Genomic DNA, 26,172 nt, shown 5'->3' with positions numbered 1-26,172 from the left:
GTTCTTCTCTCTTATCCCACTGGCACCCTTAATTGCTCAAAAATCTATTTCTATTTCTTCTGTCTTCGCTACAGCAGAACTGGCGTATCGTGCTGGCCAGTGAGATCTGGGACTGGCAAACTAAACCAGGGATGCTCCCGAGGCTTTCTGCTGTGCTGTACGCACCTCGGATTACAGAGGAGAAAAAGCTGACTTTCTGGAAATTGAGGAGTAACACTGGAATGTCTTTTCATATTTCACAGTTGCGTCACAGAACATAAAATAATAACCAAAAAGAAAAAATTCTTAAAGAAAATTTTTGGAAGACCTGGAACTTGAACAAGAAAATAATAAGCTAATTCAATATCAATTTTAGAGATTCTTGTAAATGATACTTTCTCAAGCTTACTGCCACAGTTGTCAACGGTCTGAAGGACCACGAGTGGTTCCTGAGTCACTAATGGTCCCCAAGGCACTCGCTGGCATCCTACAGTGCTGTCCAGGCACATGATGCTGGCTTCCCTTGCTTCCAGATGCTTAACTGTACTAAAAGCTAAAAATATATTACTTTAATATTACTTTTCCATTTAAATATTGTGTTGCTCTCACATGGAAGCTACTTGTGCTACCACAAACAGCAATGAACACAGCTGACTAGATTTTTAAGAGGCATGATACTGTAGGAAAGTCTGACAAACTTTGCTTGGTGTTAAAATTAATATTTACGCTGGGTTCTTCCCTCCATCCACTCACACTTCAGTTAAGCAACCTAAAAGCCAGAACAATGAAGATTTGGGGCTCCAGAAGCCGTGCTTTTTTAATCAAACACGCTGGTTTCTTGCAACACAAGAGACTTCCTAACCTGTTAATTATGTGAATTCAAGCATCTGTTTGCAGGGTGTTGGGAAAAGGAATGTCAGATCTAATTAACAGAGTAAGCTGAAGCCATTTGTTAACAGCAGAAGCTCTGACAGATACAGCTTTTGATTTTTAGCACTAAATGGAATTTATTTACAGATTTCAGTCTTGCTGCCTCAGATATGCTTTTATTCTCACTTAAACATCAAGCCACTCAGGCAGCTGGCTCCCCAGATACAGAGTAATTCACAGGAGTTACTACTGAGCAACTTTTCAGCTACGGGACTAAAACAACTTTGCAACGCTGAGCTGGTACTGATACGCCCGCTTGGTCTGAAAGGCTGACGAGCGAACCGTGCCTACCTGAAAGGAAAACAGCGGATTATTTCTTCTAAGTGACCTGACTAGCCAAAATCATCTCCTCGGAACACCTGCTCCACTCTACCTGGGACTATATTCAAACAACTCAATGTTTCCTCTAGTAAAGAAAAAGGTGGTAATAAAGCACTATTTAAAAATTTAATTTTTTTATTTTAAAGGTAGTATGGCTGCTATTAAGGGGCACGTGAACACACACGTGATATGAAGCACATGTCAAAGAAAACCAGAAGAACTTGTAACTGTTAGATACCATGGTCACAAGGTTTCCAAACCACTGATGAGCCAGTTCATGTCCTACAACCAGAGCAACCCACTGGCGAGATGAAGAACAGGAATTTTTGGGGTCAATGAGCAATGCGGTCTCCCTGTATTTAAGACAGAAAGATAACTGAAGAGAGTGGTACACGCCTAGGGAGAAAACACAATCAAAAGTAGGTCAAATTACCTAAGCAAGCTAAGAAGTGATCAGTACAACTGAAAGAAACCAAAAGCTATTTCAGTTTAGACATTAAATTATTTTGGTAAGTTCCACAGCTGTTGGAATGCTTTGGAGCAATAATTCCTTATGGCATGCAAGAAGACAGTGCAAAAACCCAGGCAGGAACAAGAAAGTTTATCCTTTATTTATAAAATAGCTCACCTACATAATCTAGGAACCTGAACTGTAACTCCCCTGGCACTGCATGATGGATGCGCAGCGAGTCTTTTCTGCCTCCCTCATCCCCAAAGGAATTCCAACTCTTCCAGCCGCGTCACACTCGCCACTGCAGACGCACAGGGTTCTGCACACACGCATACGCACACACGCGCTCCCTCGGTCGGGCACACCACCCGCCGCCAAAAACACCCCTGGCACCATCAGGACTGAGCAGGTGAGTCCGAAAGGACTTTGGGACTCCTGCAACTCAACGGGGAAAAAAACCACACATCTCAAAACACGGATGGTGCCTGCAGGTTGTGCCAACCTTCTGTCCCCAGAGGGATAAAGCAAGCGTGCCAAACTGAGCATGAGGTGGGGGGCAAATTAACAGCACAGTTAAGAAAGGCTTCCAAAAATTCTACTCGTCCAGGATAATTTTTTTTTTTTTTTTCCCTCCACAGGGAGTAAAATATCAGATTTTATCAGAATTGTGATAAGCAGACAAGTAGATTTTAAACCTGGGCTCAAATTTCCATTTCAATTTTTTTCGGCCAAATTAAAAGTTTAGAAGAAATTTAAACTATTTCGGGATTTAAAGTCCAAAGCTTACGAGACCAGTGTTGTATGAAATGAAGGAAAATCATTCTAACAATGAGCACAGATAACAATATCAAGCAAAAGTACAAAACCTTGACCAAATGAACAAAAAAAATGAGACTGAAGAGGATGGCAAGTTAATATTTTTGATTTACTGAAACCCACACGGTTATACTGTGGCTGCTAAATTTACCAACTTGCCTGCAACATAAAATAAAAAAAGCTCTTCCAGCTGTGTCAGTAAGTACGTAAGTTTTACAGGGGAAAATGCGGCCAAGAAAGTTCTCTCGTAGAACAGGCAGTGCTGCCAGAGACTTAAAAACCTCACACCGCTGGACAGGACTTGTGATAGCTCATTTTTGCCTTCCTAGGATTTGTACCATAACGCACGCTGCTGCAGAAGTTAAAATTATCCAAACCGAAGCAAGAGTTGAAGGAATTTACTCAGTCTTACTTGGGACGATACCCAGTAATTACAGCTCCCTAAAACTAATCCAATTACTTCCAAGAATTAGTGAACAAAGAGGGGGAAAGACAGTATTTTAACAGCATACCTATAAGTAACAAGGCCCCAGTTCTCCATGGCACCTTTATAAAATAAATACAAAGGTTTATTGATATTGATTCACACCTCTTCCTAAATGTTTAAAATTCAAATAAAATACAGTTCATCAATAAAGCGAGTTACTTTACCAGCAGCAAAGTCTGCAATAGCTATGAGATCAATTTTAGGAAGAGGGTAAGGAACATTGAAGTAGTCCTTATAAAAAGGCAGAGTTTTAGCAGCAACCTGTAAGAAATAAGAGGAGAAATGTTAACTTGGAACAATTGGCAAAACTTGAAAATTTATGACTGAAACCAGCCTAAGAAAGCAGCATACACAAGATTTCTTCCAGAAGCCCCATTCCCAGCTTCCAGAGCACAATGGTTTGGAAGACTCCCATCCCCTTTTTCTCCCAGGCTGTAGCCTACCCTTCAGTACTTCTCATCATCTTTGGACCAAAGGCTACATCACCAAATCAGAACTGAATCAAACCGTATGTTCTCATCATTATAGACATTCATTTGTCCAAAACTGAAATTCTGTTTAATATCAAGCCCAGTCTCTCCGAGCCATTAAAGCAAAAAACCACCCTCACGAGCTTTGCATGGATTTAGGTGACCGAACGGAGGAGAGGGCTACGTCCAGCCTGATCGCTACAGCAGTAACGGTGTCACCCTGAGAGCATTTACCTCTAATGCAAACTTTCCTTGTTCCGCTTTGCCAACGGGAGTGTAAACACGCACTAAGACGCCGTCGAGGGACCTGGCCTCCACGAAGTCGTATTCTCCCACCACAAACGCTACAAGATATGTCGACATTATGGGGGTGCGAGCGAACTTCACTTCCACCAGATTTTCATCGTCTGGATACGGCTTCCGGTCAATGACATTCTTTCAACACGAAAGGGAATCAGTTAATTTCGTGGAAGTGAAACTGTATTACACAATGCATTTGACTAACCATTACATCACTATGAGTCATGCATTTAAAATGAACGGACTTCTTTTATGATTTTAAAACACAGACCACAATGTAGTTCCCCTCCTAACTAAAATTGCCCCACCACATATAGAGGTGTGCTTTTTAGTATATATATGTTATATTCCATTACTGCAAAGGCAGCTGAACACATCAGGTATCAGCTGCTGTCCTTGAAAGACAGTATTGCTCGCATCCCAGTAAAGCACTGGGCTTTCACTTCAAATTCTGAAACAGAAACCATAACCATGCGGTCAAGGCTAGACTCTACAGGAAACTATGAAAGTTAGCTACTGGAATACAAATGTCCATTTTTAAACTGACTTGCTCTTCTCCAGCAACATCTTCGAGAAATATTTGCACCGTATTTAAAGCAGCAACCTGAAAGTGCCCACTTGTATTTGTGAGAGGTACTTCTACTTGCACATTGCTCCCCAGGTCTGATCAAAAATCCTCTAGGGCAGAAAACATGCTTATTTATCTCAAATGCTACATCTGCTTATGCAGCTATAAGAGCTATATAAACACGCAAAGGCCCTTTTTTCCCCCCAGTCACTCTTAATCAAGCAGCACGTGGCATGACATATGCTAAGACTTTTTTTTTTTTTTTTAAAGAAACACCACTGTGGTTTGTACAACCTGTTTAGCTTTTGTGCTAGCATTTGATATCACAACATCATCTTTTACAAAGTTCTCTCAATTTAGAGCAGCTCAATAATAGCTAGCAAGACAGCCTATATTCCTAATTCTGTCTGTTACCAAGGCACGCTATTAACTATCAAATAATCAGCTGGCATTATTACAGTTTTATTTAAAACACGGTTTACTTGCCCATCAAGAACTTACCATATTTGACAAAGCTACTCTGTCTTTAGGAACCACCAAAGAAATATCAAATGTTGCCTTAATAGCAGGCTCATCCCAGCAAGGGAAAGCTCTGCGAGCGTCAGTAGCCTGAAGGAAATAAGAGCATTAAAAGAATAAATCAAGAGATTGTGGCAATGAAACACACACCAAAATTCAGCACATTTTACAGGCAAGAAGTTGGGTCAATAATGGCTGGTCACTGGTGTAGAGTCTCTTCACTGCCACTCCTGACCTCTGCATTAGAGCATTTTATTCTTACTGTGATAACTTATTTCACTCTTGGTTTAAAAAAAAAAGAGAAAAAAAAAAGGCAGCTGAAAAGCACTCTGTGCTCTGATGGAATTCTACAGTCTGAGCAAAATTTAGCAGAGTCATGACGGGAGCAAAGCTCAGTCATGTGAAAGCAGAGAGGGCACCCAGGCGTTCACAGAGCGTACACACAAGACCACCTATTTATATTCTGTCAGTAGACTGCACCCAAGAAATGTTCTATTTGTACGAGGTACGTACTCCATATTTTTATGTAACCAGGCAGATGACTATGAAATTACAATATGGTATAAAATTCTGTCATTATGTCCAGGGTTTACGTAATACTCGAGACAGAATCTGGCTCGCATTTTGGATGTCATTAAGATACTGAGATAAAGGCAGAGTGTCCTATTAAAAAAATTAATATACCTCCCAAAGGATAGTGATACAGAGTTATTTGACCACATCTAAATCAACAGCTGTTTTTAAACATTGCCGCTATTGTATATAGACGATGCATCACACATCGGCGTGATCCTTGCCTGGGGAATTTGCCAGATCCAGAATTTACTGACCTTCAAGTCGCAATGTAAAGGCTGCTTTTAGTATTACCCATCCACACTAAGAGCAAGGAGCAAATAAATATGGATTTTTGAAATTTACCCAGAGGGTATAGCTAAAGCTAGGAAACCAGGTCTTTGCTTCTTTTAAGAAAAAATCCTATATTGAGAATGACATTCCCTGAACACAAAAATATAGCCCATACCTCAAACTGAGTGACAGCAGCATAACGTGTGTCTCCAGTAGGGGTGGTATATTTACTTCGGTAAAAACCTTTCATTTTATCGTTCAGCTCCCCTACAAAGTCTATCTTTAGCGTCCCTGTCCCTGTAACAGAAACAGATGGGACATTGTTATTTGCACGTGCCAAACAGAACATTTATTTGGTCTGGACCTTCCAGGCTACTCAGCTGGCCCACTGCCCTTCTGAAATAAGATGTCCCTTAACTCTTCTCCACCCACCGCTTTTTTTGCCAGCCTCCCTCAAACCCTTCACCCTCCTTACAGACCTGCCTTAAGCCATTTGAGATGTCTGGCCCTACAATCCTTACCTTCGAATAAAGTTTACAAAAATATAGGATGGCTACTAAGTAATAATAGCATCTACGAAATCTTTTACAAAAGCCAAGATGGAGCATTGGCTGCGTTCAAGCTTGTAAGTCAATTAGTCTCGGGATTTATTCTGCCCTCAGTGTCTCAGTGCAAAAGCGGAAACCTGATCTCGATCAGAGAGGCAGCATGCCAATACCCCACAGAATGAAACACCAAAGTTTGATCCCCCTCGAATCTTTCTATTTGTATTTGTCAAGATGAAATAAAACCGCTTTATTCAAGCTGAGGAGATGAGTTTCAATCAACAAACTCCTCAGAGAAAAAAAAAACTGTAGCAGTTTCAAAAGAATTAGTACATTCCCACCTAGGAAAATACTGCAGTAATTCAGATTAGCTCATTCTCAGCAAGAGGAAAACAGATATCTGTATCTAACGTAAGTAGTTCCGAGCCTAACTCCCAATAGCAGGTAAATAATTAGAGTGGCCTCGGGTGTTGGAAGCAAACATCACCAACAGTGAAACAATTTCCAATTCCAGAGGCTCACAAAGTGACTTACAGTGGACAGACTCCCCAGGGTGCACTAAATTCGCCGTCAGAAACTTCAGGGAACTTCAGACATGGTTGAAGCAAGCAGAAAGCATAAAACAGCTCTTACCTTTCTGGAGAGTACTGGGAAAGGAGAGAGTGACCTTTTCATCCTCATTTTGATAGTTGAACCCTGTGGCATGCACCTCTGAAACAGAAAACCAGACTACTTTGTTCAAATAAGCCCCAGAGATTTTTTTTTTTGTATCTCACAAACATTTAAAATTAACTAAATCAGCTGAATCAAAGAACATGCTGTAGTTACTGAATAAATCAATGAAGATTTTGAACAATCCAGAATGATATAAACGCAAGCAACAAAAGAAAACACCACCCACAGTGAGAACAGTACCCTGTACACCTCCAGGAACGCTGGTAATGACTACAAAATCCTGACAAATGGTAAAATATTGCATTAAACTTCCCCTCAATATTAAATGCTTACATCAGTGCAGCAGGATTCTTATTAATTATTCCACACAGGATGCTTATGATTTATTAAACTAATCTGTGGATCTCACTTTGAAAAGCACACCAATATCCACAGCAAGGTGGTGGTGTTTGGTTTTCACCACCAAGAAAAACACAATGTTGATTTTATTTAAAAATTGTCTTCTGAACCAGAGACCTACCTTGGAGTTTATATACCTTGCAGCAAGGGCATCCAAAATCAACCAGAATATTAAGCAGTACGGCATTTACATGGCAGTACATCTATTTGTAGATGGAAATAGCCGAACTGGGAGGCCAAGCTGGATAGATGCGGGGAAGGAATTGGTACACGGGAATTAAACTGTCCTGCAGCTTAAGAGTTAGCAGAACCAAGAGAGGACACCTGGTGTTGCTTCTTCCTTCCCAATTCATCAAGTCCCACTTGCTGCATCCAAGGTGATGCACACCTGTGCTCCTTCAACCAAAAAAAAATATCTAAAACAGCTACACAGGACCTCACTGCAAGTCCCACTGCCTGTGTCAGTCTATACTCAACCACCGCAGTAACGAGCTATCTTCAAGGAATGCAAATCAACACCAAAATAACTGAGTAATGCTTTCTACCACACATCAGCGTCTTAACTACCAAACTTGGTAAGCCTGGACACAGCGATACACCTTCCTATGCAGACACGCTGATGGATAATTCTAGATTTAAAAATACAATAAACATCTGGCAGTTCAGTACAAGCTGCCTGTCCCATCCCACTTACATCACTCAAATGGAAGTGCAAACACACGCAGGATATTGAAATGCTACCAAGGGTCTAGCAACATTTTCAGATACTTTCAAAATTGACCTAGGAAGAAAGATTCAGTAAATAGCTTCAGTTATCTACTGAAATAGATACTACTTTTGAATGGTCACAGAGAAAAAGGGCAAAAAAGAATACTGGAAAGTGCTGTGATACATTGAGGTGAACACCCTAAAAGAAAAACGTACCACTATATCAACTCCTTCATTACATGGAATTCCGAATGACAAGGCTTGTTTGAAACAACACCTTAATTTACAGAACGACCCGCCTTCCACGCTCAAATATCACTACAAGAATCCAGGTATTCGGTTTCAGAGGCAGCCTAAGCACATTCGCAAGATGTTCAGCTAAGTTGTTCCATATGTGACAAAATAACTGGAAACATGTTTTTATTTTTATAAAATTTAAAGTGCTATTTATTCTGGAATAGTAGGATTTCAGCCTTAAGTCAGAGTAAATACCAACCTCTGCTCACAGAGAACATAAATGCAGAAACTGCATGAATGCATTAGTCTTAACTATCGGTTTCGCAGTGCTCTGCTCAGCATTTAATCAGAGCTAACCACCACGCTGGGGTACATAATATGTAACTGCTTACAATAAAACAATTCTAGCTGTAAAAAAAAAATAAAATACAAAAATAAATTCAAGAAGGATCAGGTAGAAGAACTTTAGACTACTAGTCTCTACTGAGGAGTTCCAAGATTTTTAAAATCAACTGTAAGAAGGATGAGATAGACCATTTAAACAGAACACGTGCCAAGGACATCACACTGCCAGCATGCGTTGGGCAGCGAGTAACAAGAATTAAAGGTTTAGCTTTTCTTCTTCTAACTCTGCGGAATACTGAGGCAGAAAGGGAGACATTATGTGAGAGTTGGAGAGAAGATATTCAGGGGAACAACAGCCATGTACGATATACTAGTCTGAAAGTGGGCTTCCCAGGAAGAGAGTGGGGCTGATCGCTGACTACATCGCTTCGATCCGATTAATTTTGACCCCGGCTATCTTTAGAGTCCAACAGACAACAAACCCGTTGTTCTGCGGTAGCACGTGGGTGACCCTGGTCAGGAGGAAGGACGGGCTGAATACCTGTCGGAAATTTATGTTAGCCTTCCTGGGAGGAATCCCGCTGCCGGACAACCTGCAGATGCTGAGCTGTCAGCCTGTGGTCAGAGGCTAAATGAAAACCTGAGAAACGGCTGATAAAGATCAGTACAAGAATGCAGAATCCCTCCGCCCCCCGTGTATTTTAAAATGACCACAGCAAACCAAAAACATTTGTATCTTTTTACAGCTTCTAATGGAAACAATCTGATACCGAAGACAAACAATACCATGACTTCAGGATCATAGTTCTAACCTACTGAAACTGAGAAATAGAGAAGAATGCGTGTTATGCAGATCTTCTGCCAAAAGTTGACAATGAATATCGAGTTTCCCCCCTCCTCCTCTCTAAACGCGAAGCTCTCCTAAGAAGCGTATTTGAATCTGTAGCTCCGCTACTTTATAATATTTTTAACATGTGGTAGGAAAGACGCAGGTAAACGTTACCATCCACAGAAGAAAGTGAAGACCTTTAGGTGTTGTTCCCCCGGCCCCCGCAACAGCCTGGGAAGGCAGACGAACACATTGCCAAAAGCAACCTTGTCTCAAAGAGCTTCTCACCTTTAATTTTACACTGTTAGATCCCAATTACCCCTACGGTTAGAAACAGTGCTTAAACAAGTTTATAGTTTAAATAGGCTGGAAGCAGCCACCTCCTGGGGGATGCCGAGCGCTCCCAGCACATCCCCATCCCCATCAAAGGAGGGTCCCTGTCACACCCCGGGACCGTCCCATCTGCCGTGACAACCCACCTCTGGTCCACACTTAAAAAGCAATGGCCAGATTACACCTGGAACAGAAGGTAACACCCATTTACAGTTTCACAAGACCCGTATTCATTGAGGTGTTGGTGCCTAAGAGAGTCTTTCCACGCGCGACTCCAGCAATCTTTTGTCATTCTCAAAGCAGCTGCTTATACACCAATTTCTGAAACAGCAGAATATAAATGAAAAATTCAAAGTTACATTATTATTTAAAAAAAAAAAACAAAACAAAAAACCAAAACTATTCAGTGCCAATAATTTAATCCAGAGCAAAAGAACCATGGAAAACCATCAACAATACTTTTTGTTAGAGTTTAAGAGAACTGCTTATAACAAAGATGTAATTGCAGCAAAAGGCTGTCTGAATTCCTAACAGTGTTGAATACAAAAGCTCCTGAAGAGAACAACACAATTTTGGCAGCCTTCTAACTTTGGAGAGTTTGGCACTGCAAGGTTGCAAGTTAATCACTAGCACATTAGTACACAGTCTGGACCAAGCTGCATGAGAAAATAAAAAGCTGCTAGTGCTCCATGTCTTTGGAAAAAACGCATTAAAAAATCAGATCTAGCAACCCTCCCAAACTCAGGGCACTACATTTCAAATTTTACAATAGCTTTTAAAATAAATTACAGTCCTTCTACAGAGTACTTCCTGAAATTGCACAGTAACCAGATGGACGCATCAATTAATGATCCCAATTTCTGTATTACATGCTTATAAACACGGATCCTAGCCAAAGGTTTTAAGCAACGTCAAACGTGCATGTATTTCAAAGCGAAGACAAAGCCAAGTGCGAGAGATGGAATTTTTTTTTTCAAGTAGCCCTCATTCCACGGCATGGAGAAGTCACAGGCAATTAAGGTATGGTGGCTTAATGAACTTGCATTCATCAACTGAGCTGCAGTGACTGTGTGCACTCTGCCTACTCCATCTGCAAATTAAACCCGTTAGCTCGAAACATCTACATGTTGACATAGCATGCACTGTCCTCCTTCAGCATTAGCTGCCGAGCTACGCCAATGCAGTTCCCCAGAATGCTAATGCTTTCGAGCCCTTTCACATCTTTTCACGTGTTTCAAACCAGTGGTTGTAAAATCCTTTAAAGGAGTCAGAAGTATTCTCCCGTATTGGATATTCCCAAACCGTCCATGCCAACGCAGCCCAGGCCTCCTTAAAAAAACCTACCTTTCAAAATTCTGTCGCATCAAGCCCTCTCCAGAAGAAAGGATGAAGATGAGCTTTTCTACAACAAAGGAAGGTTTCACAACTGGCTTAAACAAATCCAGTCAGCTATGGGCAGAGACAGTAGTCTCATTTTTCCCACCTGGCCCCAGCTGCATGTTCCCATTCCCTTCCTTCCACGGGCATTCACATACAATCCTCAGGATCAGGAAGATGATCTGTCTCCAAGCTGCCTATTTTTTTTTTTCCCTTGTAGAGGCAGTTTTCAGCCAGTGCAGTTTCCTGACCCGCATGGCTGCTAAACAGTACAAACACGAACGCCAACAGAAGGAAGGGAGAGAGAACAAGCGTCATTGTCCCTTTCCACAGCAGCAGGACTTCGGACTGCCTGACGATCACCGTGAAAGTGTTCGCGATCCCAGCCCAAGGGAAAGCACTATTTGGAGACACTGGGGCCACGCTGCTTTCCATGAGCACTCCTGATCTTTTCTTGTTGTTTCTAACCAGCAGCTGAGGCTCTGGTGTAACCAGCCTCTAGCACTAGCATCCAAGCGTGTCCCTACCACACTAGGAAGGAAAAGACTGACATAATGAGTTCTGGCCTTAAAACCTTTTAAAGGTTGAAGTACAAATCAAAGTTCACTCAATTATTTCTGCTAAACAAACACCACTATGGTTGTTGGTCATTTTCTATCTGAAATTGCCAACTGCTACCCCCCAAGCATCTCTAAATTTAAGAAGCTGCTTTAGATGCCCCAGTATCTGAAAAGCTTTCCAAGCTAATGATGATGTAGTTCACCAGTACAACTCCATCACAATTTCACAGCTTCTTGAATGAGAGACTCACAGGAAGCTCCAACCACTGAGCATTCACTAAGCATGAAACTCAATCCCCTAAAATTTAACTTCAGAAACATTTATTCAGCCGAGCAAAGTCAACCATTTGGACAAAGGCAGTGCAGCACACGCACGCCTAAACGCTAAGGCTGCACTATAAACATTGCCCTACAAATGCTAAAAACTGGCTTCTGGAAAAAACAAAACCAATTGCTCCTTATGACTAATGGGAGGAGCCAGTCGTAACTTCGGCAACGGAAACTCAGTCTTTTGAGTAGCTTTGTTCCATGACAGCGTACCTGGCACAAACAGCAAATTCTCCAGTTACAGTCACTCCACTAGTTTTATGACTAAACAGAGTATTTTTCTCCTCTAAAGTACTGAGTAATCAATCTCTCCTGGTTTATTATTCACCATCACTCAATTGTGGATTACACAGCAAAATTTTTTACTTTGACTTTAAAGCTCCAGAGATCCTCCCCCCAGCTTCCTGTCAAATGTTGGGCAATAATGTGATTTCCCTGCAAATCTGCATTAAAATTCCAAAGACCAAGTTCCACCCTCTGCTGTATCCATCTCTAAAAGAGCGATCAGGAGGGGAGGGAAAACATGGCCCACAGTTCTAGCAAAGATTTCCGTTGTTGTACAAGCCCAGGTGCAGTAGGCACTCCAGACTAACAAGATTATTAGGAATTATTAGGAAAATAATTATTAGGAAAAGAATAAACTGTTCTGCACAAAAGTCAACAGATCACCTCCATAAACAAGGGAAAGGTATCTGTTGAACAAGAAGCCCTCCTTTCCACACAGCTACTTTTCAGAACAGAACCACACTTGAAAGAAGATAAGCGACCGACTATCTTTTGTCTCACATTCAGAGACAAGCGTGAGACAAATTCTTCCCCACTGAGGTACAGAACTAAAAGAGTAACAAATTTTCACTAGAGCCTTTAAAGGAGAAAATGACACTAACTTCTCACTTGTTTTCAAACACACTTTATAGGCAATGGGTAGGAGGCTCACCTAAGTAACTAAATCCAAATGATCTGGCTGATATTTCTGTTGGTTCACTGGACTGTATTTCGTACTCTGTTTTTGAGACCAGTTATACAATTACCATCCAAAAGCTGTGCACAATAGCAGCATTAGTAAGACTGACTTGATCTCTATCAACAGGTGCCAGCAAACAGTCTGCCAATTTCATGCAATTTTACTTCCAAAGCCATTATACTAGTTGGCAGTTTACCAAACCAAAGGATATGTTTTAACCCCATGAAGCCTGAGTATAATTATAGTAAACATGCAATAAAGCTGCACCTCAAGTATTTATGATACAAGAGGTGAGCGCCTGTACTGCAGCCAGAGTGCTGGACTCCTGTTCCTGGGCATCCGGAGCGCCACGTTCCAGGCTATGTGAAAAATCAGAATGAAGGAATTTAAGCCACAGAAACTCATTTCCAGTGTAATTAGTTTTAAGTCTCCATTAAGATCTACTATTAATACTTTCAAGCTGAGGCCTACTATTAATACTCTGAAGCTACAAGGAGAGTATATCACTGTTAAAAAATAGTAAAATAGACTTCTACGAGAGGGAAATCAGCTTTGAAAACAACAAAGATAATACATTAAAATAGAGATCCTCTCCATTATAAGTATTTTTCCTGATTTGACTGGAAAGAGACTTTATTCCTAGGTACCTTCTCCATTTATTTTCATTTTTCTCAATGACAAAATAAAAAATTAATAGGTGGTTTGGGCCGGTGACACGGTGGTAGGTGGAACAGCCTCCATAAACACTCTGCTATTACTACCACTCTTGTTATCGCCTCATTACTCAGAATAAGAAATAACTCCAGGAGCGCTTAGCAACACAGTGCATCCAATCAACTAACGATCACTAACGGCAGCGTGTGAAAGGCACGCAGGAATGGAGCGCCAGGGGACGACCCAGGAGCCCAAATCAGGCACGCAGGAAACAGGGCCCTATTCTTTCACTATCAAAACCGGGTGGCCAGACTCCAGGCTCTTTGGGAACACTTTTCTCTGCCGCCCTCTCTCGCTGCGACTGCGCTTCCTGCAGCGAGCTCTGCTTTTCCACAACACGCACTGAAAACTCTGCTTCCTTCGGATGGGGCTCCCCATCCACCTAAGCACCACTTGGCAGCTCCCAACTGCACTTAAGAAGTCCTCTGGTTTCTTTAACACTATATTAAAACAAAAAAAAAAAAAACAATTTAAATGCAAAGACGCGTTGTGGACTCGCCACAGACAAAGCTATTAGCCATAGGATAACGTCACTACAACAAGAACTGGAATTGTTCCTACCAAATCCAGTCCAGAAAATTTAAGATTTCTTTTCTTCTTTAGGTGTTTGGACAAACACAGCCCTTCTCTCCAACTTCCTTCAGCTGTGGGATAAACATACTAGGGAAGTTTAAATCTAATCAAAGGAACACCTTTCTCCTAGCCATCATCAAGATCATTCCTTTAATTCACAATCATGGTTTTAATAAAGTGCTTCACGACATTATTGTGGCATTTTCCTTATAGAAAGGGAAGCTCCGCAGTGCCTTTTCTTGTCTGAGGGACTTAAGAAACAATCGTACGCAGTGGACCAAATAGCTACTGTGTTTAAAACAGCAATGGCTCATAAGAAAACCAAAAGGCTTTGCACACTGTTAGACCATCGCTCTGTTTCAAGGAGTTTATTTTCCACACCTTAATCATTTCATGCTTCAATTGCTAAAGCTTTTTTTGCGTCTGCTAAATCTCCTCAAAATATAATTGGGGAAGATGTCAACTACTATAACTGTGTCTCACAAACAGGTGCTGCTTCTTCGATTTTGCCAGCAACTTCCAGCCTTTCGCCGAGCCAGACCCCAACCATTGTCTCCTCCACACAATCACCTTTTTTCCGTGTTGCCCTACACTCAGAACAAAGGTCAATTAAGTGTCTTCTGTGCTTTTCCAAATCCTTCCCTATGAGCATTTCTTACTGCAGGCCATTATTGATGCATTCCTTATCTAAGACCTTGTCACAGATTTTGTCAATACTGTGAAGTCCATAGGTACAGATCATGTTCTTACACAACCACCTGGTATAAAGATAAATCAAAATGTAAACAAACATCCTTTTGCCTATGACACACAGGCATGACAGAGTAGAACGCAGATTCCACGGAAGCTTGAGGTAACTTTTTTTAAACATAATGCAAATGGTAGTGACGAGGAGAGAATAAAGGTTAGATAATTCATTTTGTGCTTCTAGGGATAGGTTAACTTATCAAACTATGACGCAATTTTGCAAATTTGTTAACTGCTGGCAGCAGCATCTCACATCAGAAATGAAATGGATTAACAGGTAAAAACTCCAGAAAAAAAGCAATCCTACCTTCATCTCCTTCTGGCGCATAGGAAGCTGTAATAATGTCAATGTCAGCACAGTTCATCACAATTTGGTTGGTTGCCTGTTTCACCTGGAAGAGAAATTTTATGAGCATCAGGAAGAAATGGTGTCCCCTACTCCCTTGAGCTCCCTTAAGTAGGCACTCCCGCCTCCCTTTGATCTGAAACTCCCTCCATCATCAGTGTTTGAAACAAAATTTAGCGGTTGAGAGCGGTAAAAAAGAAAAAGATATTTCACTGACTGGTCTCATTTGTTCCGGGACATGTGTACTTGAATCATGTTCAAGCCATCTAGGCCTACTTATCAACACAGTAAATTATTTAAGGGAATGGACTGCCTGTTAAAAATTGGTATGAAAGTTTGACAATAGGGCCCTTGTACATGCCTGGGAATCCAAGACCAATAAAAATAGATAGAGAGCCTGTAAGCTTCCTGTTAGAGATGACCTACAGGAGACTATAGTAAAAGCCTTCGAATGCAAACGTCTTTCAGAGACGATCAGAAATACAACCTACGGTACCAAGTTCTAAGCTGTCGACACTGTAAAAACATCTTAGGTTAAAAACATCTGCCAAGAAATTCGCCTTTACATTTTCCTGAAAGCTTTCCTTCTGCCAGCTCTTGGCTACACACACTTTGCTTTATTTAACAAGTGGCCAGCTCCCAGCGTAGTAATAAACTGTCTCACTGTGCCAGCTTTCTATTTGGATGCAAGAGCTTGAATACAGAGGAATTCAAATTAAATATCAATTAATTACAAAGGGGTAAAATATTTGGGAATTAAACTAGGAATTATTTAGAAACTTATGGCCGAAACCACTAGAATCATCACACTGGATGGAGCTGGTAGTCCTGCTGGTCCGGGATACAATTTCTAGCAGTAGACAATGACAGTCCTTTAAATAAAGGAGTAAGAATTTCTGTAACAGCCAACTGGAGTTTAATGTATGCACAAAGGAACCGCTTCCTACCCCAGAGAGTGAGTTCCTCACAGCATAAGGACTTGTATCCCTTTCTTGGTTTTTCACTCTTATAACCTCAAAATGCCCTATTAACACCTCTACCCAGCACTCTGGCTATCCGTGCGTGAACACGCAGCAGAAACCAACTGGACCCCTTTGTGATGGAAACTGGTCCCCATGAACCCAGAGCTCCTCTGCCCCTGCAGCGCAATCAGCAAAGCACCCTGCACGCACACGCCAGCTCACCATCCCAGCATCTGAACGTAAATGCATTTATCACAAGCAGAGTCAGAATACCAAGCTGTGAAGCGTCATAATTGAAGCAGACACTTATCACTCTGCCATAAAGGAGCTGGTATCTACACAAGATGAGTAAACGGAAGCAGATATTCAGTCTTGAGCTGAATATCTCGATCTACCTCGGCTCACTGGAGGAATGGTTCCTTAGTCATTGTGTACATAAAAACCAAATTCAAGTCTAGTCAGTGATAAGAGAGGCTTAAGAAATTTAAATGCATAACTTAATAGGCATACCCACATCATCTAGTCCATCTAGTCTAATAATCTGTGAACCAAAGGGCTAATTCCAGATACTCCAAGGAAAGCCAACCCCACGGAGGATGGTCAACACAAGACAAACCTAACTCAGAAGTTTCTTTCTAACCTCAGTCAGGAACTTCGCAAAGCAAACGTCCATGACTTATTCCTATTAACAGAATTGTGTAATAAATATTACGTAAGGGCTTATACTTTTTGACAAGCCTAACTATTAGTGAATCTTTCCAAATCCTGCTCGTCAGCCACCCTGCAGTAGCGTGTCCTACAAAGCAGTGCAGAAGAGCTGTGCTGTTCTCACCATGTTGCCTCTTTACAGCAATAAAATCAAAACAATGTTACCTAATAAACTTAACCCGATTCTAAAAAACAACACGCTTGCAAAGCAGAAAACCAGCAAATGTAACAGCTGAAGTAACACAGGTTAGATTTGATGCTTCTAGTAAAGATTTACAAACTGAATTTTTTTCCCCCATTTGGTGTGCATGAAACTAAAGGACTACAGCCCTTCCCAAAACCTGAGGTCCAAGCCTAACAATTTTTATCACAATATTAGAGGCTGGGGTTTTTCAAGGTCTTCTACAACACAGAAAAATTAGAATGAGAACAGCTTGTTATAAATGTCTAGTAGAGACCTTTATTCAATCTACAAATCCAAATCTCTCTGGATCAAGAATTCAAGATGCATAAAGAGCTGTCCAAATTGCAGACAATACTGGGTTTAACAATAGGCTTCATCTCTCAAAAACAACCTCTTCTGAGGACAGAAGAATTTCCAGCGCAGCGCTGTGCCTGCAAATAAAAAAGTTTAGGTTTAAGCAGAGATAATTTCAGACGCTCCTTAGAAAGGCAATTACCTGGCTTTAGATTTTCTTTTCTTACCTCCTACAAATCTCAAGCCAGTTTTACAAGAGAGGACATTTAAAGGGATTGAGTGAACCAATAGTCTAAAAAACATTTACCCTCCACCTCCCCAGAAATGAAGGGCAAAAGTCAGTGTGCAGATGTCAATATTGACAGTGTACTTGCACAGCACACTTCTGAGGCTCTCATCAGTTAATTCAGTGGGGGAAAAAAAAGTTTTCACATTGGCACACAGGCTCTAGCATGAGAGCCTCCTCCCTCTGATCCACTGAAAATAATGAAGTACAGACACACCTGTAAGAACAAAACCAAAACAAAACTATAAACCGCGCAGCATACTTCACTTATGACCATTTTATCTCACACGAGCCCATAGCCTCGTGCTTACAGACACCATGTCTGTCACGAAGATGAATGAAGGTGTTTTACCGTAAGTGATACCTTGAAGCTGCTTTTACATTTCTGCTCATACTGTGTTTCGGAAGACAGATATTCTGCTCATGCAGTGCTTTTCATGAATGCAATCCTATTAAATGGCAAAAAGGCATCTCCTTGCATAAGGTATAACCAATTACAAAGCTGTATATATGTGACCTGTCACCCTGCTTCACCTTGCTCTATAATATAATAAATTTGCTCTTCAGCAAGAAGAGGCTAATCAAGGCAAGAGCAAGCTACAAATGCCCACAATGGAAGTAGTTTTGCCATAAGGGTGATGTGTTTAAAAGCAGCAGATGAACGAAGACCGATATCTGGAATGAAGGACGGTTTCAAAACTTTAAACCTGTGGCTTTTGACGAAGGTCTAGTAACATTAATCCCAATTAAATACCTAGTGAGACAAGCCAGACAGATACCCTAAGCAGGTCTGCCCTGCAATAAAACTATGGAACTTTCAGACGTGTTAACCTGTCATTACGCTAAGATGACACATACCTCCCAACCCCTCACATCCACCTTCGTGCTCAGCGCTGGCTTCTGGGGAGGAAAATCTCACCCAATAGGGGATAACAGCTTAAATTCCCCCAAAAAGTTTTCCAAGGTAACATCATTTGATGGAAGAAGAGCTAAAAAGGCTAATTATTTGTCTCTGCCAAATAGGACTCAAAGATGCTGTAAGGCTTTTGATTTTCACCAGTTATTAGAGCAGGAAAGGACTTGATGGAAAAACCTTTTCAGGACACAAGAAACAGGACTTTGAATGGCTTCAGTAGAATGACAGCCTACCTGAAATACAGGTTGAGGTGCACCAGAAGACATCTTCTAGTGTCAAAACTATTTCTTTAGAGCCATTTATAAGACTAGATAATTAAAATCTTGTCACTCGGCTTCAGAGTCCTTTTCTAAATGTAGCATTATAACAAGCATGTATTTTTTATCATTTTACTCTCTAAAAATAGAGACCTAAAGTTACCTCAGTTCTGTTGTAGGTTGCATCTTTTTAAGAATTTCAAACTTCAATGAGAAAAGGAATAAAAAGATTTATTCATCTGCATCTCAAGCCAGTTATGGTAATCGAGTAGTAAAATTGCCAATGCCACGACTAATTGGCCCATTGGAAAAAATCACTTCCTTCCAAAAAGCATCCAAATACACTCGCCTGTAGCAGTCACACATACTTCGGAATTGTCAAATCCACACAGACAAGTAAATCCCTTTGTAACTACGATCAATACAATCAGCCTTGTGAATTACAGAACTGAAAGAGGCCTTTCTGTGGGGGAGAAGAGCAAAGGCATTCCTATTTTTGAAGCTGGTGGCAGAAGGGTCCACAGAGCCCTGAGGTCCTGACTTTGAAGCACCAGACTCGAACACTGTAATGCTCAAATTCAGATCTAATTTCACATGCTGGAAACGTAAGTTACAGGGCTGGATACCATGGTCATATATCTCTACTAGACAACTTCCCACTCCAAAAGATACTGACCACAAATACTACACCCATTAAGCTTAATTTTTCAGGGTTTACATATAAGAGCGTCACAATTAATCTTTAACTGGCATGCAGCAGGATCAGAAGACTACACATTCTTTAGTCTAGCAGACACTGCATAATTAACCTATAAAAAGCAACAGATACAGGTTAAACATTGCTAAATATAACAGAGTATCCTTAAGACATATTAAAGGGACTGGGAAAGATATTTCAAGGAGCCATCTACGTCAGGTTGTAAATTCTTTAAAGTAAAGATAGGTTTGCTTTGCAAGCAAGAAACACCTCACTGTAGTTTGCAATGAAATAAATGAACCACCACACAACGCTCTCCAAAGAAAGTAGTTTATACAGAGGTAAATACCAGGAAGTCAGAAGACAACCTTGCACCTCTCTGAAGCTCTGCACCACGACACCCTGCGCCAGACAGGTGATGGTGTGGAGCCGTGACAGCGTTAAGAACTTCCATTTAGAAGCTTAAAACACCCGTTGAATTTCGGGAGCCAGATGTTTGTTTCTGTTGCCAGTTACTCATGTTTGCCTTTTGGGCACGATGCTGAAGAACAGACCGGCCGCACATCCCCTCTTTGTTCCAGCCCTCCATCAGGCCTCCCAGGAGTCAAAAGCGGAATGGAAAAAAGTTGACCTAGACACTGAGTAATAGGAGTGTGCTGCACTGATAACTAGACCCTGAGAAAATCAGGGTTATAATAATTAAATCTCAAGTTAACAGATGAATAAAATAGATGAACTACTTCCACACGCACACACACACAAAAAAAAATCTTAATTGTGCTCATTCAGAAACATCCCCACACACCCAACAAATCAACAGTTTAAAACGCTAAAAGACGACAGAACCGACAGACCGATGGCAGGACTGTGAACCCGCGACTATTTCAGCTCCAGATCTGCTACGGACATGCAGTGTCCCATTCTCCCACAGTCACACTTGGTCCTAGCTGCGATAAAGGAACTATTTCACAAGGAACCCTTAAGGATTTGGGGGGTTTTAACTGTGATAAATGGCAAGTATATTCTGTCAGTTTATATAAATGTTACACAATTCTACAGACTTCCAAAATATTCATATGACCGCAAATTACATTATTTAAAAAATTCAAGTAACCAGACAAAATTTAGTATTTAGGTTACCAGTTACTTAACAAGCTCAGCTTCAAAATGCTATGAAATTAAACTTTATCAAGAGACAGATTTCAGTATCATTCCTTAATCAAGAAACAACAAATACTAGACGGAGGGCCAATTCCTTAACCTGAAAACTAGGAGTGCCACAATAAACTACAAACATGTAGCATTTCTTTTCAAGGCTTTGAAATCAACCTGGTGACTACTGACCCTGAAGCAACAGCCTTATCTTTTGAATCATAAAAGGCTTTATCCTCTGAAGCTAATTTGAAGGAGCCATATGAGCGTAACATTTATTATTGTGTTTCGGTAAGTTATTTCTAGGTGCAAAAGCCAACACAAGTGCACTGCCCCAAAGCCAAGACTGGAAGGTTATTTAACAGTTCTTTAGGGCCTGCTGCTCAAGTCAAAAGACTTACCAAAATTCCACAGAGAGGGCTGCCAAATCCTATTTAATGGCTCTAAGTGAGAAACACAAACTGACTGATCAACTGTTTACTTGTAATATCTTGACTAAGTATTACAGTCTTCACTAGTTCCAGTTTGCCATTAAAGATGCAAAATAACAAAACAAACAAACACTTTTGTGTATGTAATGAAAAGTTTTCCTGATTTTGTGATTAATCATGATTGATTCCGGCGTCAAAGTTTCAGTACTCACCCTGCAGGTCAGAAAGCATCACTGGTTTAAGTACTTGATGTGGATTATTGCTTGTCTAGCCATTATCATATTGGAACGGAGCAGGGGGACTAATAATTATTCTTGATTGGTTATAAAACACAATACCCAGACCTTCAAGAGGAGGCAGTGTATGTATTTCCCTATCTCGAAATCTGGAAAATTCAAAGTTTGTGTCTTAACATAAAATCACTTTTACCTCGATGTCTGTACAATGTATCCCAAAGGTCTCAAGTATGCTGCAAACAGAATGCCACTGATGAGCTCCACTCCACCTCACTGCAAGGCGCCAGTAGAAATGGCCAACAGGTCCTTCATTGAACCAATTGGATCCAAAAGCACACAGATGTTTTATTTTCTAGATTCAATCCCAGCTCAATAACAAACGATCAGTAAATGTTAGCATATTCTTAACTAAGCCATTGCCTTGTACAAAAAGCATCCTGACCACCTGGTACTGTGGGTGAGCTGGTTCTTCTCCTCTCCATTAAGGTGCAGAACAGTCACCCTCTAATTTTCTGGAATGTCCCTTTACCGTGCTTTGGGTGCTGGCAGCCACAGCAAACTTCAGATTTCTAACTCGAGACAAGCACGCGAACACTCACCCCATACACCTTCCTGCACCTCTCCTGTACTTGCTTGCATGCAGCCGAGACGTGGCCTCATGATTCTTTGGTATATGGTTGTTAAAAGTTAATTTAAAATAAAGATATAGACTCTAGATATGTTTTTAAAACCTTGCCCTATTTTTTTCTTAATTGTCTCTACAGTGGGAACATGAGATCAGCTCACCATGATGCGAGCAAGTTTTTTACAACCTTGAACCTGCCAGATCAGTGTTCTTCCTTAACACATTACCCTCAGCTGGTAGGAATGTCCAGGATTCTTCACATTGGCAGGTGGTATCCATCGCTCTAGGAATTTATTGAGCAATCCCCTGAACAGCAAACAATATAAAAAATATCTCAACAGGACTAAAACCCACAAACCAACTACCACCTCCACAAGAAGCCTACAAATCCTCATTCTTCCTGGATTTAAACTAAATTTCCAAGGCTGCTGTTCAATACTACTCTCTCCTCAGCAGCCATGCTGGCTTAAAAAGCCACTACTCCCCTCCCCCCGAGTGTTATTTTTAACCTGGATAATTTCAGTGATCCCATTTACAGCACAGCCCCACAGCTGTAACAGGACTGAGGAGCAGCAACTTGGGTGCGAAGACAGGAATAGGTGGCTAGGATTAAGACGGAAGACATCGGGAATTTCTCAAGCTGGCATTTTCGCCCAGGCTGATGCACCGCCAAACCCAGACCCCGAAGGCAGCAGGGGCCTGAGGACTCGAGCGAGAACAAAATCCGCAAGGCGATTTACGTTTTCAGTGTGTCTTCCACATGACACAAACTTACTCATCTCTAGCCGCCTTCCTCCAGGTCCCAAAAGTCACAAGATTCACTATCATCCACGGCCTTGTGCCCTCCCCAGCTTCCACAGGCACCAGACACTCGCCTAGTGAGGCACTCGCTCCCTCCCTACCTGTGCTTCAGATTCAGCAGCGTTATTACCCAGAAGCTACCTCATCTTTTTAACCGCCTCTTTAGACCAAGATTTAAATCTGTACACATCTCAGTATTTAAAATCTCCCTCTAATATTTTTGAGCTCTCAATACAGTCAAGATACACTATAAGAAAAACTCCAGTAAGCCCTTACAGTTCTGCATCTATTGCAAATCACTGCACTAGGAAAGACATGAAAGCAAATTTAGGGAATCTTGGCACAGCAGCCTGAGAATGACTATGAGACTTCAGGGCTTTCATCAAACCTTCTGGCTTTGGAACAGGAACACGGGGAAGCTTTCGCCTTTCCGAAGGGGCAGAAGACCTGCCGCTGGCGCTTTGCACACCCCTTCCCACTGTTCACCGAGCATTTCGCTTCACTGGCTCCAAGCTTTTCATGACACTGAGGCCTACCCAGCTTACCGTACTACACCGGGGGAGTTCTCGTTTAATTGCCTATGTGGTAGTTTGGTCTTTCCAGCAAAATCCCGAGCCATCTGAATGGCTGGATGTAGATAAAAGCAGCACGGCTAGAAGCTGGAAACAGGAACAGGGTGCTCGCTACGGATTTGGGGGAAGCGGGGGATACCAGCCCGGCAGATATCCACGGCTCCGACCGCTCCACACCTAACCTACGTACCGGCTGTGGCTTTGGGGGCCCAGGGGAACGGGCCGGGCCCCCCCACAGGGGAGCGGCGGGGCCCGGGGCGAGGCCCCCGGCCCTTCCCAGGCCGCTCCCGGCTCCTCTCGGGGGACGGAGCGGGGCAGGGCGGGGCCCACGGGCCGCCCTCTCCCCTTCCCCAAGGCCGCGGGGTGCCGGGGGGGGGATATATATACATCTAAATGTATAGGCTGAATGGAAAGGGAGGGCGGAGACCGCGGCGGGGGAGGGGGGGGGGGGGGAAACAGCCCCGAGCGGCCTCCCTGCACCTGCCTGGCCGGCTCCACCGCGCCGAGGGCCGGGCCCCGGTGGGGGGAGGCCCTCAGGGCCCGGCTGCGAGGAGGGGAAGGGGAAAGGCGGGGGGATCGGGCCCCCCCTGGCTGACGGGGCTCCCTCAGGGCCCGGCGGAGGGAGGGAGGGAAGAGGGAGCCGGACCCGGCGGGGCTCCCTCAGGGTGGAGCGGGCTGGGGGTCCCTTCAGGGCCCGGCGGGGGCGGGGGGAGGAGGAGGAAGCGGGGGGGGGCACCTACCTGCACGGCGGCCTCCAGCTTGCCCTCGAAGGTGAAGTCGATGAGGTCGGGCTTGAGGCAGAGTCCATAGTTGAGGGGGGACACGTCGGCGGGCAGCCGCTCGAAGGGCCGCTTCTCCGGCATGGCGGGGCGGCGGCGGGGAAGAGGGGGGGGCGGGGGGGGGGGGGGTGCGGGGCTGCGCCCCCCCGCGGCGGGGCGGCGAGGGAGGGGGGCGGCGGAACGGCGGCGGCGGGGAGGGGGGGGGGCGGGGAGGTTTCCTGTCGGCGACACGGCGACCCCGCACCGACACACCGAGAGAGCGGGCGGCGGCGGCGGGAGGAGGAGGAGGAGGAGGAGGAGGAGGAGGGAGGGGCGGGGGCGCGCGCGCGCTCCCGGCACGAGGCGCCCGGTGCCGGGGGAGGGGGTGGGTGGGGGGGGCGGGAGGAGAGGCAGGAGGAGGAACAGCGCGTGCGCGCGGTCGGCGGCGCCACGCGGCCGCGCACGTAGAGCGGCGCGAGCGCGTTGCGTAAGCGGCGGCGGGGTGCGGGGGGCGCGCAGTGCGCGTGCGGCTCGCGAGCGGGAGCTCCCGGTGGGCGCGGAGCGGAGCGGAGCGGGGGGGGACGGTGTACCCCCGCTAACCGATTAATGGGGCCCCCCCGCAGCACCCGGTACAGCGGGGACTGGCGCGGTGCAGCCCGTTAACGGGTCAGACGGCCTGGGGAGGGTGGCACGGTGCACCCGGTTAACGGGGGCTCCTGCGGCACCCGGTCCGTGGGGGTTCTGTCACGGTGCACCCGGTCCGTGGGGGTTCTGTCACGGTGCACCCGGTTAACGGGGGCTCCTGCGGCACCCGGTCCGGGGGATGATCTGGCACGGGGCACCCGGTTAACGGGGGCTCCTGTGGCACCCAGTCCGGGGAGGGTCTGGCGCGGTGCACCCAGTTAACGGGGGCTCCCGGTGTGCCCGGTGGAGAGGGGTCTGGCACGGTGCACCCGGCCCGGGAGGGGTTGACATGGTGCAGCCCGTTAACGGCGGCTCCTGCGGCTCCCGGTGCAGGGGGGGCTGGCATGGTGTACCCCGTTAACGGGTCACCCAGCCCGGGGAGGGTGGTATGGTGCACCCGGTTAACGGGGACTCCTGCGGCACCCGGTCCGGGGGGGGGCGGTCTGCCACGGTGCACCGTGTTAATGGGGACTCACGGTGTGCCCGGTGGAGAGGGGGCTGGCACAGCGCAGCCCATTCGTGGGGTCTCCTGCAGCACCCGGTCCAGGGGGGGGCTGGCACAGTGCACACCGTTAACGGGGGCTCCCGCGGCACCCGGTGCAGGGGGGGCTGGCATGGTGCAGCTTTCCTGGAGCCCCTTTAGGGACTGGAAGGGGCTCCAAGGTCTCCGCGGAGCCTTCTCTTCCCCAGGCTGAACCCCCCCAGCTCTCTCAGCCTGTCCCCACAGCAGAGGGGCTCCAGCCCTCCCAGCATCTCCGGGGCCTCCTCTGGCCCCTCTCCAACACCTCCGTGTCCTTCTGCTGTTGGTGCCCCAGCGCTGGAGGCAGCGCTGCAGGGGGGTCTCCCCAGAGGGGCAGAATCCCCCCCCTCGCCCCGCTGGCCACGCTGCTGGGGATGAACTCCAATATGTCGTGTCCTGGCTTTTTTCTGTTAATTATCCTCTGTATTTTGTTTTTATTGATTACTTTTCCCAGCACCGAGCAGCCGGCGGCTCCCACGCCAGCAGCGCGCTGCGCCCGCTGTGCGGATTTGGGTTTTTCCCGGGCTGCTCATCACCCCGTCCGATCCTCCGAGCACCCGCTCGGCACCGCGCAGCACCTGGCCCTTGTATCTGGAGGACACAGGTCCCTTTACTGCCTGGGTTTGGTCACCTCTGTCCTCCCCCAGGTCCAGATAAGCCTCACGGACCGCGGGGCTGTAACCCTATCGCTAACCTCCAGCATTAAAAAAGTCGCGAGAATCG

The 26,172-nt window shown here is 44.4% G+C and overlaps 1 protein-coding gene across 1 annotated transcript in view; it reads right to left on the bottom strand.

Annotated features, from left to right (window-relative positions):
• NPEPPS (aminopeptidase puromycin sensitive) overlaps positions 1–24,371 on the bottom strand; it is a 38,434-nt gene extending 14,063 nt beyond the window's left edge. The window contains exons 1-9 of the mRNA XM_054224422.1: positions 24,228–24,371; positions 15,328–15,412; positions 6,866–6,943; positions 5,863–5,984; positions 4,824–4,931; positions 3,689–3,889; positions 3,149–3,245; positions 3,010–3,043; positions 1,469–1,583 (exon numbers count right to left, since the gene is read on the bottom strand). Coding sequence (XP_054080397.1) covers positions 1,469–1,583; positions 3,010–3,043; positions 3,149–3,245; positions 3,689–3,889; positions 4,824–4,931; positions 5,863–5,984; positions 6,866–6,943; positions 15,328–15,412; positions 24,228–24,350 — 963 coding nt within the window. The 5' untranslated portion in view covers positions 24,351–24,371. The remainder of the gene's footprint in view (positions 1–1,468; positions 1,584–3,009; positions 3,044–3,148; positions 3,246–3,688; positions 3,890–4,823; positions 4,932–5,862; positions 5,985–6,865; positions 6,944–15,327; positions 15,413–24,227) is intronic.
• Positions 24,372–26,172: the final 1,801 nt, after the last annotated feature.

This window comes from Rissa tridactyla, chromosome 19 (assembly GCF_028500815.1).
Source record: "Rissa tridactyla isolate bRisTri1 chromosome 19, bRisTri1.patW.cur.20221130, whole genome shotgun sequence".
Classification (NCBI taxonomy): domain Eukaryota; kingdom Metazoa; phylum Chordata; class Aves; order Charadriiformes; family Laridae; genus Rissa; species Rissa tridactyla.
This window is presented reverse-complemented; position numbering and strand designations above follow the sequence as displayed.